Source organism: Kogia breviceps, chromosome 1, assembly GCF_026419965.1.
Source record: "Kogia breviceps isolate mKogBre1 chromosome 1, mKogBre1 haplotype 1, whole genome shotgun sequence".
In the NCBI taxonomy this organism is placed as follows: domain Eukaryota; kingdom Metazoa; phylum Chordata; class Mammalia; order Artiodactyla; family Physeteridae; genus Kogia; species Kogia breviceps.
In genome coordinates, this window is record NC_081310.1 from 59,453,848 (window position 1) to 59,471,862 (window position 18,015).

The 18,015-nt window shown below is 35.5% G+C and overlaps 1 protein-coding gene across 3 annotated transcripts in view; it reads left to right on the plus strand.

Moving 5' to 3' along the window:
* Positions 1 to 18,015, plus strand: part of INTS7 (integrator complex subunit 7) — an 88,826-nt gene that overhangs the window by 61,692 nt on the left and 9,119 nt on the right. For all 3 annotated transcript variants that reach the window (XM_059076073.2, XM_067032112.1, XM_067032115.1), the window contains exons 14-17: positions 3,873 to 4,067; positions 4,624 to 4,727; positions 5,771 to 5,839; positions 15,439 to 15,571. In XM_059076073.2, the coding sequence (XP_058932056.1) occupies positions 3,873 to 4,067; positions 4,624 to 4,727; positions 5,771 to 5,839; positions 15,439 to 15,571 (501 nt within the window). The remainder of the gene's footprint in view (positions 1 to 3,872; positions 4,068 to 4,623; positions 4,728 to 5,770; positions 5,840 to 15,438; positions 15,572 to 18,015) is intronic.

Sequence of the window (18,015 nt, forward strand, 5' to 3'; positions counted from 1 at the left end):
CATTTCATTGTGATATTCTTTTGGATAACTGTTATAACAATCTGTTTATCCATTTTATTTTTGAGAAATATTTGAGTTATTTCCAGGTTGGGGCTATTTAGAATAATTTGACTATGAACTTTCTTACACACATCTTTTGATATAGGTGTGCATATCTTCTGGATGGTAGTGCTGTGTCATAGGATATACTAAGTTCAGCTCTAATAAATACTACCAAAAAGTTGCCTATGGTGGTTTCCAGTTTATACTACTATCAGTATAAATGCCTTTTGGGGTTCATAGTACTTCTGGGATATAATGCTTGATGACTTTGATCAGTTATGGAACATTTGGCCATTATCTCTTCAGCCAGTGCTTCTGTCCCTTTCTTCCTCATTTGGGACATAGTACACCCATGTTAATTCTTTTTACCATGACTCATATATCTCTTATATTCTCTTCTTCATTTTCCACCTTTTTATCTCTCCATACTTAACTCTAAATATTTTCTTCTGACCTATCTTCCATTTCCATAATTCTCACTTACGTTGTGTCTAATCAGCATGTCAAACACATTCATTATGTTCTTAATTTCATTTATTGTGTTTTTCCATTTCCAGAATTTCCATTTGGTTATTTTATATTCTGTAATTCTTATCCAGGACTCTCTATCTTGTCATTTAAGTTCTTTAACATATTGATTGTAGTTATCTTGAAACTCATATATGGTAGTCTGTTATCTGGATCTGTTGTGATTTGTGTCTTTGACCTTTTTCCCCCTTTTGGTTTGAGGAATTTTGTCTTTGTTGTATACTCAGTTATTTTTTTAGTTAGTTTTGGACAGTGTGTGTGAAAAATTACAATGATTATGTCATCCTCGCTTTTGTCAGGCAGTTAGGCTAAGGGTAGGTTACCCTAATCCAGCCAAGGATTGAACTGATTCAGAGCTAAGCTTCAGTCCTTGGAAGAGCCAGTATATTTTTGGTTCTCCTAACTCCTAGAGTCTAGCCCTTTGAAGTTACAGCCAAAAGCCTGAAGTGTTTTCCACAGCCCTCTTAGTCTTAGGAGACTGCTGAAAGCTCTGCTCAGCTTCTCAGACTCCCAGGAGCAGCTTCCACATTAGCAAATATCACCAGATGTCAGTCTTATCTTCTTGGATTGCCCATCTCTCCATGATTTTGGCTCCTTGTTGCCTTAGTAGCGCTTCAGTGCTTTTAGATAGATGTTCATAATATTTTACTCAGTTTTCCATTTGTTCTTAGCAGGAGGTCTGGTTTTAAACAATTTAGTCTACCATTGCTTTAAGCTTGGCTTATTCTTTCAAAAACTGAGCTTGTATTAAGTGAAATAATCCAGTTACAAGAAGACAAATATTATATGATTCCACTTAAATGAAAGTGGTCAGATTCATAAAATCAGAAAGTAGGGTGGTGGTTACTAAGGGCTTAAAGTCCGTTGTTTGCACTGTGGTTCACTCTTGGTTGTCACATGTTCTTTACCACAATATATATAAATATTTTTAACTGAGTTTATCAAATAGCTTTCCTTTCAGCCACATTGGTTTTTTTTAGCTGCTCCATATAGAAAACAGAATATGTACCACAAGTCAGAAATTCAGTGAAGTAGCATTATATGTGTTTAACACAGATTTACCTCTGTATGTTTAGACTTTTAAAAAAATCAAGAAAGAAAGAACAAGAATGAGGGGAAAATAGCTATTTAAATAATGGGGACACAAAATAGCAGTTTAAATAGTGGGGACAGTTCTTCTCAATTAGCTTGTATCCCGGGGCCCTTGAGTTTGCTGTTCCTTCACCTATGTTAAATTTACTGGAAGTAGTTCCTTGAGGAATTTTCAGGGATAATTTTGACTATATACAATTTTTGCTTTACCTGCTGACCTTAGAACCCACTTCTGTTTTAAGCTTTAGCCCCCATGTAAAGAAAAGTAAATAATATCTCTTTTATTTCTCATTGGCATTGTTCATAGCACTATAGTCTAAATTTTATTTTTATATGTTTTCTGTTTCTCATGGACGATATTAGCTTTTTAAAGTCTTTGATTGAACTTTATCACAAGTTTATCTTTTCTGTGTTCTTTTTGAACATGCATACTATATCTAACATTGTTTTCTTTCAGTATAACATGATGTAAGATGCACAGTCACTTTCAAAGTTATCTTTGAAAAGTTATCTTATATCATCAAATATTTCTTGTTAGTCAGAAATAAATTCAGAGTAGCAGTAAATCTTTTTCATTATAACTACATCTTGCTTCGCTTTCAGTTGTATAATGCATGTTAGGACAATATTGCAAATGTATTTTTGTCTGGTAAGATAGTCTACACTGTATATAACTGTATATATATCATATATACCCACTTGTATCCCTGACCCTTCTAAAGTTATTGACAAGCAGTAAATAAAAAATAGCAAGTAGCAGCTTAAGGGGCAGAGGAAGGGGGAATTTAGCCTCCTATAAGAGCAAATCAAATCTCCAAGAAATTAAAAACAATTGAAATAGTCTCTTTAATATCCTTAATCTGTGCTGTTTCATGATTAGAACAAAACGTCCCAAAAGTTTGAAAACCACAGAATTCAATATATTGATTACAGTTATTACCTCTAGCTTATATAATTTTATATAGGTGTAACTTTGCAATTTGAGAGGGATACTAGAGCAAGTGTATGTTCTTATAAAGGATACAGGAAGTGGTGAACTATTTCCTAGAGTAAAATATGAATTCCACCAAATAATAAAACTGTCATTTGACACTTAAAACTAGAGAGAACTACACGTTAGGTCAATACTTGGTCAGATGGATAATATTGTAACTTAATTCTAGAACCTCAAGTCACACACCAGGCTTTCCTGCTAAAAGAATAGTGTGAAATACTATCTAAGAACGGCATCAGCATGTTTTAAGTGAGTCATGTCAGGGAAGAAAGTTAATTTCATTACGCCTCCATTTACTGTTACGGTAGCATATTTTTAGTACGCCTGTTGTTGAAAGCACCATGCTAGGTTCTCCACTAGGATGGTTGATAAATAGTTAAATGTTGTCTTAGTTCTCTGCCACGCTGGCTTGACTTATATTCTTTGCTCCCTTTACCTAGCTAATGCTACTTTTTGCTATTCAAGACTTATCCCTGACACCCCTCCATTCTCACTGAAACTTACTTGTGTGTTATAACCTATTCCTTGGTGGCCTCTCTGTGCATTCTCAAGTGTCTAATGAGACATTCTTTTTAAAATTAATCTGGGCTAGTTATGGAAGAAAGCAGCCATGAGGCAAAATGCTTTTTTGTTTGTTTGTTATTGTTGTTGAAACTGCCTTTTTACTGCATTTAAAATATAATCAGGAAACTTGCCTGTGGTCTGAAGGCCCCATGTGGTCTGGCTGGCTCTTGCCTCACCTCCGCCGGCGACATGCTTTTTTAACAGTGACAGTCTAACAATATATTTCTCCTGCCCTCACCTTTCTTTTCTCCCCGTCCCAACTTTAAAAAATTCTGTTTAATGATTCCAGCATGCAAATTTCAGGTTAGAAAGGTAGGAAGGTGATAAGGGGATTTGGGGGGAATGGTAATGTCTGTGAAGCATCCCTCGTATGATATCTTACAGATGACGGTCTAGTTAAACCATGTCTTGTGGGGTCTTTGCAAATGTAGGAAGTAAGGAACCTGCATGTTGATGGAACATAGTTTTTCAGAATTGATGCTAATGACAATAATTTTTCTTTCTAATATTACATCCTCCCCTAATAATGTAGGTGTTTATCCATCATCATTAGAACTACTGCTCTTTTGCAGACTCTGACAAATAGTTTGTCCTTCAGCATCTTCCTTTTATGTTTACCTTGTATTAAATATAGCTTGTTTTTATTCCCCAGGCTGCCAGTACACCACTGAATCCTTTAAGTTTTCAGTGTGAATTTGTAAAGCTCAGGATTGACCTTCTCCAAGCCTTCTCTCAACTTATCTGTACTTGTAGTAGCCTCAAGACAAGCCCGCCACCTGCAATTGCCACAACAATTGCCATGACCTTAGGGAATGACCTCCAGCGGTGCGGTCGCATCTCCAATCAGGTATATCTTAACTTTATTTTCAGTGCAGTTTTTATTTACACTTTAGAGATTTTTGAGGTTAGTTGTGAGATGAAAAATTCTGAAACTTAAAAATCAGCGGTTTGACTCAGAGGCAACATCAAATACTTCTAAACTCATCTGTCTTGCAAAAAACAGGCCAAAGTCTTACTAAAATGACAGAGTGATTGATGATATCTCACTAGTTGCTACATATTTATATATAAAGAAGAAGGACATACATTTTAAAGAAACTTTGGGATGTTTATAACTATATTATTTTAGTGAAACTTTGAAGAAGCTAAAAATGCAATGTTTTTGTTTCTGTACATTATGTATAAATTATAATCTTGTACACATTTGTAGTTTCATTTGCCATCTTTGTTAATTTTCTTTAATAGGGTTTATAAAAATGAATGAATTGAAAATGAAAGAGTTGAAATGTTTTTTCATTTTTTAATTGAGGATTGTTTTCTTATGTTTTGACTTTTGTGTTGTTTATACAACACAAAAGCATATTTGTTTATTTATCATAATTGATATTTTTCCTTCTTTATAGATGAAACTGTCCATGGAAGAATTCCGAAGCCTTGCTTCCCGATATGGGGATCTTTATCAGGCATCTTTTGATGCTGATTCCGCAACTTTGAGGAATGTAGAACTGTATCCTAAACTTGCCCGATATTTTTTGTTCTTTGGAAGTATTCTTTTAAATGTAGAGTAAATATTTCAGATACACTTAACTAAAATATACATATACATTAGGTAAGCCTACAGATTTACCATAAATAATAATTTCTCTTTTGAAACCTAGTATGAGCAGTATCATTTTACTTTTTTACTTCAACCAGGCTTTTTAAAAAGTGGTGACTCAGTGGTGGTCTTTTTCCACCTCTGGGAAGAGCATCCAAAACCCAGGTCCAAGCAGTGTTGAATACTTTGTGCTCACTTGAGCTACAATGGACAACACAAAATATTTTTCCGCCAGAGAACCATTTTCTGTCTTGCTTCACCTATCTTTTATTCACAGCTAACAACCCTAGTTCCCATCATCTTTATTAATGATATATTCAATTGTTTCAATCATCACTTATGTTCCCTAAGCCCCCTTTAAGTTCTCCGTATTTTCTTATTAGCAGCTTCAGATCCTTTTTGAAAGGGGGAAAGAGATAAATTGATTTTAAGTTGCAGGACCTATAAATCAGTAATTCCTGGCATTTTGGTTTAGTGATTGAAAACCTGATGAATGCTATGGACCCTCTCCCCTAAAAAAATGCATATATGCACATATCCCCCAAAATTTGCATACCATTTCTGGAGAGTTAACAGATCCCTTGAGCCCTAGCCTAGGAACCTCCAGGGTAACCACTCTACAGACCTTTATTGTGGTGGTGGTTTTAACCTTTCATCAGTGAAACCCCTATATCCAAGATAGATAAAAAAGTTTCTGTGATTGAATCACAGAGCCTGTTGCTTGGTTCCTCCTTCCAACATAAACCTCTGAAGTACTCTTCCTGGAACTATCACAGACAACATATCCCTTAAAAAGAAAAAAACAGAGCCACAGACTATTTGAGTCAATAGCATATGGTTACCTTCACTAAGAATATGATTTTCATCTTGCCTTATTTAATATTCAAATAATATAAAGTCTATAGTACATTTCTCTATTATCATGTATAATGTATAACCTTAACATAATGCAGACAGCAGCAGAGCTGTTTACTGATATCTCATGCAATAGAAGCCCTGATTTTGGATCCAGAATCAGCAAGGTATTTAAATAGTTTATATTACAGAACACTTTGAAATATGTTATCTTACCTAATCATCACAACATTGTTTTGGAAGAGGTTTTATAGAGGAAGAAACAAAGATGGAGAACTTCTCTAGCATTTGCCTAAGATCATATAGCTAATGACAAACCTAGATTTTCTGTCTCCGTTGTTTACTTACCTCCTGTGTCCTGTTTTCTAAATAACTAGGAAGAAGTTCTTTGAATTTGAACATTTTCTTCTGGTATATTATAACTAAATTTCGGTGTAAAAAATTGAGTTAATAGTATAATTAAGCTTGAACTTGAAATTTTTATTCTTTGGTTTCCCAAACAGAAAGATATTCCTCTTTTTGCTTTATTAAAATTCTTCTCCATTCTCTAATTAACTGATTAATTGTTCAAAATATTTTTATTGAAGAATGGTCCGTTATATTTTCCCACTATAGTATTCTGTTTTGGAACATGCATTTTCAACTGTATAATATATTTCCAATCTAGTAAGCCCTGTGATTCCAAGATCAGCTTCCTCAGAGAATATAATCAACAGAGCATGTAAAATTTCTCTATCCTAAAGCATTGACTCACCATTTTTTTCCAAGGCAGAGAACCAAAGTCCTTGCCTTCTGTTTTAAAGTGCTATCTACTCTCAGACTAGGCCACTTGGCTTTTTTTTTTTTCACTTGTCTGATTCATTTTAATATTTTGATGACATACTAAGTTTTACTTATTTTTCCATTTATCCTTCTTTGATCTATGTTCATTTTCCCCTTAGACTTCCAGTGTTTTTGTTTTGTTTTGTTGTTTTTTTAAGCTTCTCCCTTTTAAATTTCAAAATGTTCTCTAACCTCCATATTTTTCAGTCTTTGCCAGTTAATTGATACTTCCAGGCTCACGCCATATCTGATCATGCCGTACTCATTTTACCTCATAGCACACAAATGTCATTGTACTGTTGGTTGACATAAGAGAAATTAGTATTTTTCTTGATTGATTTTTTTTAACACATTGTTAGCAGGGATGGGGTGAAGGGAGTTATCTAGCCAGCTCTCAAATCCTACTCTCACTGTCACCCACTCCACTTCCTACCACCTTTCTTCACTCTTCTCCATCCCGTATTATCCCTTGAACCCACTCCCCTAGCCTTTGCCCTTCCTAGCAATGAAAAATTGGAAAAGAAAGATTGTACCTTGAAGGAGAGCTCTTTGGGTTTCAGTCGTACTGGTGTACAACTGCAAAGAGTAGATTCCTTCTGAAACTTCTCTTCTTGATACTATATATTTTGTGCCTTTCATATAAAGAAGGACCTGCTGCTAAAAAGAGCCTCAAGAGAGTGAAGCATGACATTGATAAAATTCACTATAGTTTTTACAAAAATCTGTGTGTATCTTTCATAACCTAGAAGGTTTTTGGGGAGAAGAGACCTTGTCTTATCCAGCTTCATATCTCTAGCAGCTAACATTGTGCTTGAGCCAGTATCAGTAAATGTGGTATAGGATGGGGTTTATGTTTATAATTATAAATGTTATTATCTAGCTCATACCAACCTTTTAGAATTATTAAGAAAAAATATTTTGAGTTGCTTGTCCATTATATTTTTCTATTCTAGCTTTGCACTTAACCTTTATTTTTACTGCTTAAAATATAATGGAATGGCTTCTGATCATGAAGCCATTCAAGTATGGGACTTTTCCTTCTGTTGTAAACAACTAGAAACCTGGATAAAATATACAAGTTTAAATATAAGTTTAACTGTTTTCAGACATTGGACAACAGGCAGCCCAGGAATGTAATCCCTCAGGGAAGGGACACAAATAAGGTAAACTTTACACTAGTCCTTGCTTTCCTCTGCCTGGAGGCACTTTTTAGACTGCCTTTCAGGGAGGAGTAACCAAAGTGAAACATGGTGGTCTTGCTTAGTTGAAGAGATAGATATCAGGGTTCAGAGAACAAAGGAAGCTAGAATTTGCAGGCCAAGTACAGGAGTGGAGGAAGCTTTCCAGAGGAAGAGTGCTATGAATCTTTGGCTGAATGCTAAGCTGTACATATATAAGGTGAAATCCCACAAGGCCAATCAAAAAACAGCTACTAGGGAGGGAATAATTACCAGGAGGCTGTAAACTAAACAATTCCCAGAGCTTATGCAGAGCTGAGAAATGTTTGAGTTCCAACCGGCCAAACTGTAGAGACCTAATTGAATACTCAAGGCATTCAGAAGAGACACAAGAAGGGTTATACCACCTTAGTAATCAAGCTAAACTAGCCCTAAAGTGAAGACTAGTCTAGACCTGTCCTAACAAAGCTTAAGTAATCCTTCAAAGAGTCAGGATTATGACAAATAATGGCTGTCCACCAAAACAAAATCCTAACATTCTCTGAAGACAGCAGAATCCAAAAACTCAAATGTGTAATGTTCACAATTTCAACATCCAATCAAAAATTACTGGTCATGAGAAGAAGCTGGAAGATGTGACAAATAACCAAGAGAAAATTCAGCCAATTAGAAAAAAGAATCACAAATGACAGATGATGGAATTAACAGACTTGGACTTTAAAATAGTATTTTAGTACTATCAGTATTTTCAAAATTTTCAAGGTAGAAGATAATGATAAAATTAAAAGGTGTAAAAAGAAAATGGAACTTCTAGGCATAAAAATGAAATATCTTGATTTTGCCTTTATTTTTGAAAGATAGTTTTGATGAACATAGAATTCAAGGTTGATTAGGTTGGGTTTAACAGTAGGTTAAATACAGCAAAAGAAAGGATTAGTGAACTTAAAGACATAGCAATAGAAATTATCCGAATTGGACAGTGAAAGAAAAAAGACTGAAAAACTGAACAAAGTTAAAATTGCCAGTGAGACACTGTCATTTGTACTACTATACCTGTAACTGGAAATCTTAGAAGGAGGGGAACAAGGGACAGAAAAATATTTTAAGTGGCTGAAAAATGTTCATGTTTAATTAAAAATATAAACCCACAAATCCAAGAAGCTTAACAAACTCAGAGTGGCATAAACATAAAGAAAATCACAAGGCACACATTATAATCAAATTGCTGAAAACTGGTGATAAAGAAAAATATAAAGCAGCCAAAGGAAAAAGACTATTTAGAAGAGAATAAAAATAAGAAATTTTTACTAATTCTTATCAGAAATAATGCAAGGCAGAAGACAGATGAAGCAACATCTTTAAAGTCCTGAAAGAAAAAAAAAGTTAACCTAGTATTCTATATTCAGTAAAAATACCCTTGAATAATTATGACTAAATAAAGACATTTTCAGACAAAATCTGAGAAAATTTGTTAGAGCAGACCTAGACGTGTACTATAAGAAATGTTAAAGGAAGTTCTTCAGGCTGAAGAAAAATTATTTGAGATGTAAATTCAGATCAACAAAGAAGAACACTAGGAATGGTAAATATGTGAGTAAATATAAAAGACTTTCCTCATTTTTTACTTTTTAAAAAAAATATTGCCCATTTAGAAAAAAATAACAATGCATTTGGGAGTTTATAACACGTAGAAGTAAAATGTGTGATGTGAGACAAATGACGGGGGTGGGAGTTGGAATTAATACAGTAGTAAGATTCTTACATTTTACATCGAGTACATGTTATTTGAAGATAACTTGTGATAATGGAGGATGAATAAACTCTAGAGCAACCACTAGAAAATAAATAAGCCAATAGAGGAGGTAAAATGGAATACTTTTAAAAAAACCTCAGTTAATCCAAAAGAGGCAGGGGAAGAGAGTGAGAAAAAAACAGTGAACAGATGAAAAAAGTAGAAAACACATCACAAAATGGTAGATTTATACCCAGTCATACCAGTTATTACAATGAATGTAGATAGTCTTACTCTAAAGAGATTATCAGACAGCTAAAAAAGCAAAACCCAACTATAAGCTTACCACAAGTAACCCACTTTATTATTTATTTATTTATTTATATCTCATCTTAATTCATAGGTTTATTATGAGGTTTTGTGGGCTGCTTATTTTTTTAACATCTTTATTGGAGTATAATTGCTTTACAATGTTGTGTTAGTTTCTGCTGTTTAAAAAAGTGAATCAGCCATATGTATACATATATCCCCACATCCCCTTCCTCTTGTGTGTCCCTCCCACCCTCCCTATCCCACCCCTCGAGGTGGTCACAAAGCACTGAGCTGATCTCTCTACTATACAGCTGCTTCCCACTAGCTATCTGTTTTATATTTGGTAGTGTATATATGTCAATGCTACTCTCTTACTTCGTCCCAGCTTACCCTTCCCCCTCCCCATGTCCTCAAGTCCATTCTCTTTGTCTGCGTCTTTATTCCTGTCCTGCCCCTAGGTTCATCAGAACCATTTTTTTTTAGATTCCATATATATGTGTTAGCATACGGTATTTGTTTTTCTCTTTCTGACTTATTTCACTCTGTATGACAGACTCTAGGTCCATCCACCTCACTACAAATAACTCAATTTCGTTTCTTTTTGTGGCTGAGTAATATTCCATTGTATATATGTGCCACATCTTCTTTGTCCATTCATCTGTTGAAGGACATTTAGGTTGCTTCCAGGTCCTGGCTATTGTAAATAGTGCTACAGTGAACATTGTAGTACATGTCTCTTTTTGAATTATGGTTTTCTCAGGGTATATGCCCAGTAGTGAGATTGCTGGGTCATATGGTAGTTCTATTTTTAGTTTTTTAGGAACCTCTATGTTGTTCTCCATAGTGGCTGTATCAATTTACATTCCCACCAACAGTGCAAGAGGGTTCCCTTTTCTCCCTACCCTCTCCAGCATTTATTGTTTGTAGACTTTTTGATGATGGCCATTCTGACTGGTGTGAGGTGATACCTCCTGTGGTTTTGTTTTGTTTTTTAAGTATTAATCATCTGCTTTTTAAATTATTATTATTTTTATTTATACAGCAGATTCTTATTAGTCATCAATTTTGTACACATCAGTGTATACATGTCAACCCCAATCGCCCAATTCAGCACACCACCATCCCCATCCCCCTGGGGTTTTCCCCCCTTGGTGTCCATACGTTTGTCCTCTACATCTGTGTCTCAACTTCTGCCCTGCAAACTGGTTCATCTATACCATTTTTCTAGGTTCCACATACATGCATTAATATACGAAATTTGTTTTTCTCTTTCTGACTTACTTCACTCTATGACTTTCTCTAGATCCATCCACGTCTTAACAAATGACTCAGTTTCGTTCCTTTTTATGGCTGAGTAATATTCCATTGTATATATGTACCACAACTTCTTTATCCATTTGTCTGTCGATGGGCGTTTAGGTTGCTTCCATGACCTGGCTATTGTAAATAGTGCTGCAATGAACATTGGGGTGCATGTGTCTTTTTGAATTATGGTTTTCTCTGGGTGTATGCCCAGTAGTCCTCCTTGTGGTTTTGATTTGCATTTCTCTAATGATTAGTGATGTTGAGCATCCTTTCATGTGTTTATTGGCAATCTGTGTATCTTCTTTGGAGAATTGTTTATTTAGGTCTTCTGCCCATTTTTGGATTGGGTTGTTTGTTTTTTTGATATTGAGCTGGGGAGCTGCTTGTATATTTTGGAGATAATCCTTTGTCAGTTTCTTCATTTGCAAATATTTTCTCCCATTCTGAGGGTTGTCTTTTTTGTCTTGTTTGTGGTTTCCTTTGCTGTGCAAAAGCTTTTAAGTTTCATTAGGTCTCATTTGTTTATTTTTGTTTTTATTTCCATTACTCTAGGGGGTGGGTCAAAAAAAATCTTGCTGTGATTTATGTCATAGAGTGTTCTGCCTGTGCTTTCCTCTAAGAGTTTGATAGTGTCTGACCTTACATTTAGGTCTTTAATCCATTTTGAGTTTATTTTTGCATATGGTGTTAGGAAGTGTTCTAATTTCATTCCTTTATATGTAGCTGTCCAGTTTTCCCAGCACCACTTATTGAAGAGGCTGTCTTTTTCCATTGTATATTATCAAAGATAAGGTGACCATATGTGTGAACCCACTTTAAATACAAAGATACAAATATATTAAAAGTAAACAAAAGGATGGAAAAGTAACCCTAAAAGCTGGCATGACAGTATCATACAAAGTGGACTTCAGGACAAAGACTTGATAAAGAGCTACATTTTACCATAATAGGGGATCAGTTCATCAAGAAGACATAATTCTAAACATTTATATACTTAGTGACATCTTCCAAATATATGAAGCAAAAACTGACAACTGAAAGGAGAAATAAATCCACAATTATGGTTGGAGTTTTCAACACTCCCCTCTGAATAATTGCTAGAACAACTTGCAGAAGATTTCTTAGGATATAGAGGACTTGAATAACACTACCAGCCAACTTGACCTAATTGACCTGTATGCCCTACCAACAGCAGCATACGCATTCTTTCCAAGCGCATTTGGAAAATTTACCAAAGTAAACCATATGGTGGGCTACAAAACAATTCTTAGTAAATGTAAAAGCATTGAAACTACGTAGAATATGTTATCATCTCTGGAAAATCCCTAAATGTTTCGGAATTAAACAAGACTTCTAAACATTCCAATTGGTCAAAAAATCCCAAGGGAAATTAGAAAGTAAGTTAAACTGAATGAAAATGAGAACACGACATATCAAAACTTGTGTGATGCAGTTAAAACAGAGCTTAGAGGGAAATTTATAACTTTAAATGCATACATACACACACAAAAGAAAGTTTAAAAGTAATAACATTAGTTTCATCATATTAAAGCAAGAAAAAGAGCAAATTAACCTCAAAGTAATTAGAAGGAAAGAAATAGTAAAGATGAGAATGCTAATCAGTAAATTATAAATAAACGGTAGAGAAAGACAATGAAACCAAAAGCTGGCTCTTTGAAAAGATCAGTAAAGTTGATAAAACTAGCTACTCTGAACAAGGAAATAAGAGAACACAAATTACCAATATTAGAAATGAAATAAGAGTACCATCACAAATCCCATAGATATTAAAAGCATATTAAAGGAATAAATAACTTTGTGCCAATAGATGTGATAGTTGAGGTGAACAGGAAAAATTCAGATATTCTACATAGACTTAAAAATCTTTAACAAAACATGTACAAATTGAACCTAACAAAACTCTAAAGGATAATACATTAAAACCAAGTAGGGTTTATTCTGGAAATTCTAGGTTTGATATTAGAAAACCAATCAGTGTAATTCACCATATTGTAAAATAAAGGAAAAAAACTAAAGTTGAGGACTTGCTAAAGATTTCAAGACTTAGTATAAAGCTCCAGTAATTAAGACAATGTGATATTGGCTTGAGGGTAGAATAGAGAGACCAAAATAGATACATAGGAGTATTACTTGAGTTTTGACAAAGATGACAATCTGTTTTTTCAACAGATTGTGCTGGAACACGCTGTATGGGGGGAAAGAATCTTGACCTTAACCTCACACCATATATAAAAATTAATTCCAAGTGTATCACAGATCAAACTGTAAAAGATAAAATTCCAAACTTTCTAGAATACTACTTGGGAGAAAATCTTCATGACCTTGAGATCAGCAAGGATTTTTTTTTTCAGGACACAAACAGCAGTTACTGTACAGAAAAATTTGTTTAATTGGATTTAAAATTTTAAACTTCTGCTCTTTGAAAGATGCCATTAAGAAAATGAAAAGATTGGTTGCAGGGTGAAATACTCTCAAACATATTCTATCAGAATATTAAGAAAACCATACAACTCAAGATAACCCAATTTTGAAGAATTGACAAGAGATTTGAACAGACACGTCAAAAAAGAAGATATGTTAATTCCAATAAGCACATGAAAAGATGCTTAACATCATTAGGTATCAGAAAAATACAAATTAAAATCACAGTGAGATACAACTAACACCCACTAGAATAGCTAAAGTTAAAAAGCCCTTTAATACCAAATGTTAGATGTGGAAGAGCTTGAATTCATACATTTTGGGGACTGCAAAGTGATTCAGCCACTTTGGAAAACTGGCAGTTACCATATGACCACCAGTTCTATTTCTACTTACTTAAGAGAAATGAAAACATATTTCCACAGAGGCCTGTACACAGATTTTCTTAGCAGCTTTATTTGTAACAACAAAAACTGGAAAGAGCCAAATGTCTCAACAGGTGAGTGGGTAGATAAATTGTAGTATGTTCATACAGTGGAATATTACTCAGCAATATAGATGGATGATCTGTTGAAATATGCAGAACACATTAATGACTCAAAAATGTTGTGCTGTAAAGGAAACCAGACACAAAGTATTACATATAATATTACATATCCAATATTAGGAAACATCTCATTTACAGTGATAGAAAGCTAATCTGGTTGCTGGGGGCCACAAGTAGGGATTGACTAGGAAGGGTGCATTTTTGCGATTTTCTAATTTATATCTCAGTAAAGTTTATTTAAAATAAATAAAGGAATACTCCTTTTGTAGAAGGTGGAACAGTATATTCTGATTTTATACCCTTTTATTAGCAGGTCACTTTGTCAGAGACTTTTAAATCTTTATACTTTATTGTGTGGTATAGTTTTCCTTAAAGCCTATCACTAAATGAGGTTCAGTTCTTGTCTTAATAGAACTTAAGATATAGTACAGAGTAGGGAACAAAGCTTTGGAGCCAGGCAGATACACATGTACATACACCTAGGAGTGAGTATGAATATAGACATGTTCTTTCGTCTCCCTGAGGCACATATGCATAAACTATAGGTAAGTAATAATGGCTGTCTCTTAGAGTGGTTGTAATGGTTAAATGAAAACCTACGTAAAGTACCCAGCTGAAGTACCTTGCACATAATAGGCGTTAAAATGATAATAAGGGAATAATAAGAATAGTGTTAACCCAACATAGTTAAGTTACCTGTATTGCATTTTCAAATAACCCTCTTGAAGTTTAGTTAGAATGCAGGAGTTTGCCACCTTTTCCCATTTAGAAATACTTTCAGAAATGTCTTTGGGTTTGAGGCAGTAGAAGAAAAAGAAATCTAGGTAAAACTTTTTTCAGCATGCTCTATATGCTAGTTCCCTGCTGAACTTTCTTGTGCATTTCACCTGCTTGCTTTAGATTCATGCCATTTCTCCAGTTATGAATGCCCTCCAAACTTTCCATCTCTTCAAATCTTCTCCATGCTACTTGCGTAGTGATTTGTCCAAGACCGATCTCTTCTGTGGCATTCCTCAGCTCCCTCTATATTCTGATTACTTGCATATCTTTACTGGTTATTTGGCACTTGTCTGCTGACTTTATTGATCATTTACCTTTTCAAATGCCTTATGTCTCTTTCACCTCATGTCAGAGACAAGGTTTAATTAAACATTTTTATACTAGCTAACAACCAAAGTGATTAAGACTTGTATAATTTGAAGTCAGGTCTGGATTTGAATTCTGGCTTGTCGCTTACTAGTTGTGTGACTGAAGGCAAATTACTTAACATCTCCAAGCCTCAGTTTTCTCATCTGTGAAATGGAAATAACAGTGCCTACTTCATTATTTTAAAGATTAAATGAGAGTGTGTGGAAAGTACCTGACACATTTTGACATTAAATTAATTACTATTTTGGTTGATTGATTGATATTAATTTTTGACTTCAGTTTCCAGGAATATGGATCTACAGGAGCAGCCCATGCTGATAGTGAATATGAGAGAAGAATGATGTCTGTATATAATCATGTCTTGGAGGAGGTGGAATCACTCAATCGGAAATATACACCTGTTTCTTATATGGCAAGTCACATTTGTTTTATTGATTTGTATTATGTGGAAGTGAGTTTTTATCTGTCTCTGGCACTTACTGTGTGTGACTTCAACACATTAACCTGTCTGTGACTGTTTCCTCTGTGCCTGTTTTTTAACAGGGTTAGTACAGTACCTACATCATAGTATTGTTGTGAGGATGAAATGAGATAATCCATGAAAGCACTTATCACATCTGTAGCTGCTACATAGTCACACTAACATGTCAAATCTGCTCTACCAGAATGCAGATAAAACTTTTTTTTCCCCTTTTTTAACAATTTAACTAATGTTGCAATTGTTCTCAACCTTGGCTAAACATTAGAATCACTTTGGAAGCTATTTTTTAAAAAATCAATATCCAGGCCCCACCCCAGGCCAGTTATCTTTGAATCTCTGGGAGGCCCAGACATTAGTATTTTAAAAGCTCCCAGGTGATTCTGTCATGCCACCAGGGTTGAAAACTATTGGCCAATTAAAATAGAAAGAACTGGGCTTATTTTCTGACTATCAGTAAATCAGTTCCTGCCAGGTGATGCTACTGTTGTCCTTTAATACTCATGTCCACTTAGCCTACTGAATCTGCTGCCTTTGGCACTGTTGAATACCTGCTGTTTATCCCCTGACTTCCCAGTCACAGGACAGACTGACACTCTCACCCAGATTTCCTCCTCCCTGTCTGGCCATTCTCCAGTCTTGCATTGAGCTCAGGTTCCTATAACAAAATAGACATAGTGGCTTAAACAACAGACATTTCTTACAATTCTAGAGGCTGGGAAGTCCAGACTCAGGGTGCCAACCAATTTGTTAATGTGGTGAGGGGTCTCTCACTGACTTGCCAACTGCTGCTTTCTTGCTGTGTCCTCACGTGTTAGAGAGAGAGGGGCTCTCTTCTCTCCTTCTCATAAGGGCACTGATCCCATCACAGGGGCCCCACCCTCATGTCCTCATCTAAACTTAATGACCTCCCAAAGGCCCTCCTCCAAATATCAACACATTGGGAGTTAGGGCTTCAACATGTGAATTTAGAGACAACAGCACATTCAGTCCATAGCACTGTCTTTGAACTTTACACCTTGGAGAGTTTCTCTTGCCCTGCCTACACATTGGATACTGGTATTTCCTGTAGCACTCTTCTGCCTCCTGCTGTTCTCATTCTGAACTCACCATTTATCAGGTGTTCTAGAAGAAATTGACAGGATGTGTCATTAAAGAGTTAAATTAGATTTTAAGGTTAGATACTTTCCTTTGCACACTGCTTTCCACATAAGATTGTCAGTACATATTTGCTGAATTGAAATGACACAGGTAGCTGTTTGATACTGAGATTGGTTGCTAGGGAAGATTGTAAGGATTATCTTTGTAGGAAGTAGACATATTTATGTGAGACATTGATTAAATTATTTACATGTATTTCCTCTAAGCTCCACCCTAGGAAATTAAATAGATGCCAGATAGTACCTTGAGTTTGAGAGAGATCAATCCACTGCGTCTAATGGAAAGAATGGGACATTTCTGCCCAGTAGGTATGCAATATAGAGAAAAGAGCCCTAGGGTCAAATTCTACCTCTGCCACTCAGCAGGCGTGATTTTAGACAAATTTCTAATACGCTTTTCTGTGATATGGAAAAATATCTACCTCATAGGGTTTTTGTGAAGTTTAAATGGAATAATGCCTAATGCCTGGCACAGTGCCTGGCCTGGCATATAAGGAGTGGTTAATAAATGTTGATTCCCTTTTCTCCCTTTCCAAATTGTATTTTATAGATTTGATACTTTCTGAACCCAAAATTCAGTTTAACAAGTATTTATTGAATCCTGTGAATAGAAAAATGACAAAGGCTCTTCCCTCAAGTTGTTCATAGTCTGATAAGAAAGATTTTGTAAACAAATACAATACAATATATATGCAGTAATAGAGGTCTGCACAAAGTAGAATTGTAGCACAAAAGAGAAAGTAATTCATGTCAAAGGATAGGGGAAATGGGGTGAGGGTGCACATCAGAGAGAAGAGGTATTTGCATATGAGTTTTTCAGGCAGATAAGGAGGTGTAGAGAATTTCAGCCAGAGAACAACATGAGGCATGAGGACTTCCTTGGTGGCGCAGTGGTTAAGAATCCACCTGCCAAAGCAGGGGACATGGGTTCGAGCCCTGGTCCAGGAAGATCCCACATGCTGCGGTGCAACTAAGCCCGTGCGCCACAGCTACTGGGCCTGCGCTCTAGAGCCCACGAACTACAACTGCTGAGCCTACTTTCCACAACTACTGAAGCCCGCAAACCTAGAGCTTGTGCTCCGCAACAAGAGAAGCCACTTCAGTGAGAAGCCCGTGTACCACAGCGAAGAGTAGCCCCCGCTCGCTGCAACTAGAGAAAGCCCTCGTGCAGCAACGAAGATCCAAAGCAGCCATGAAGATCCAGCGGAGCCATAAATA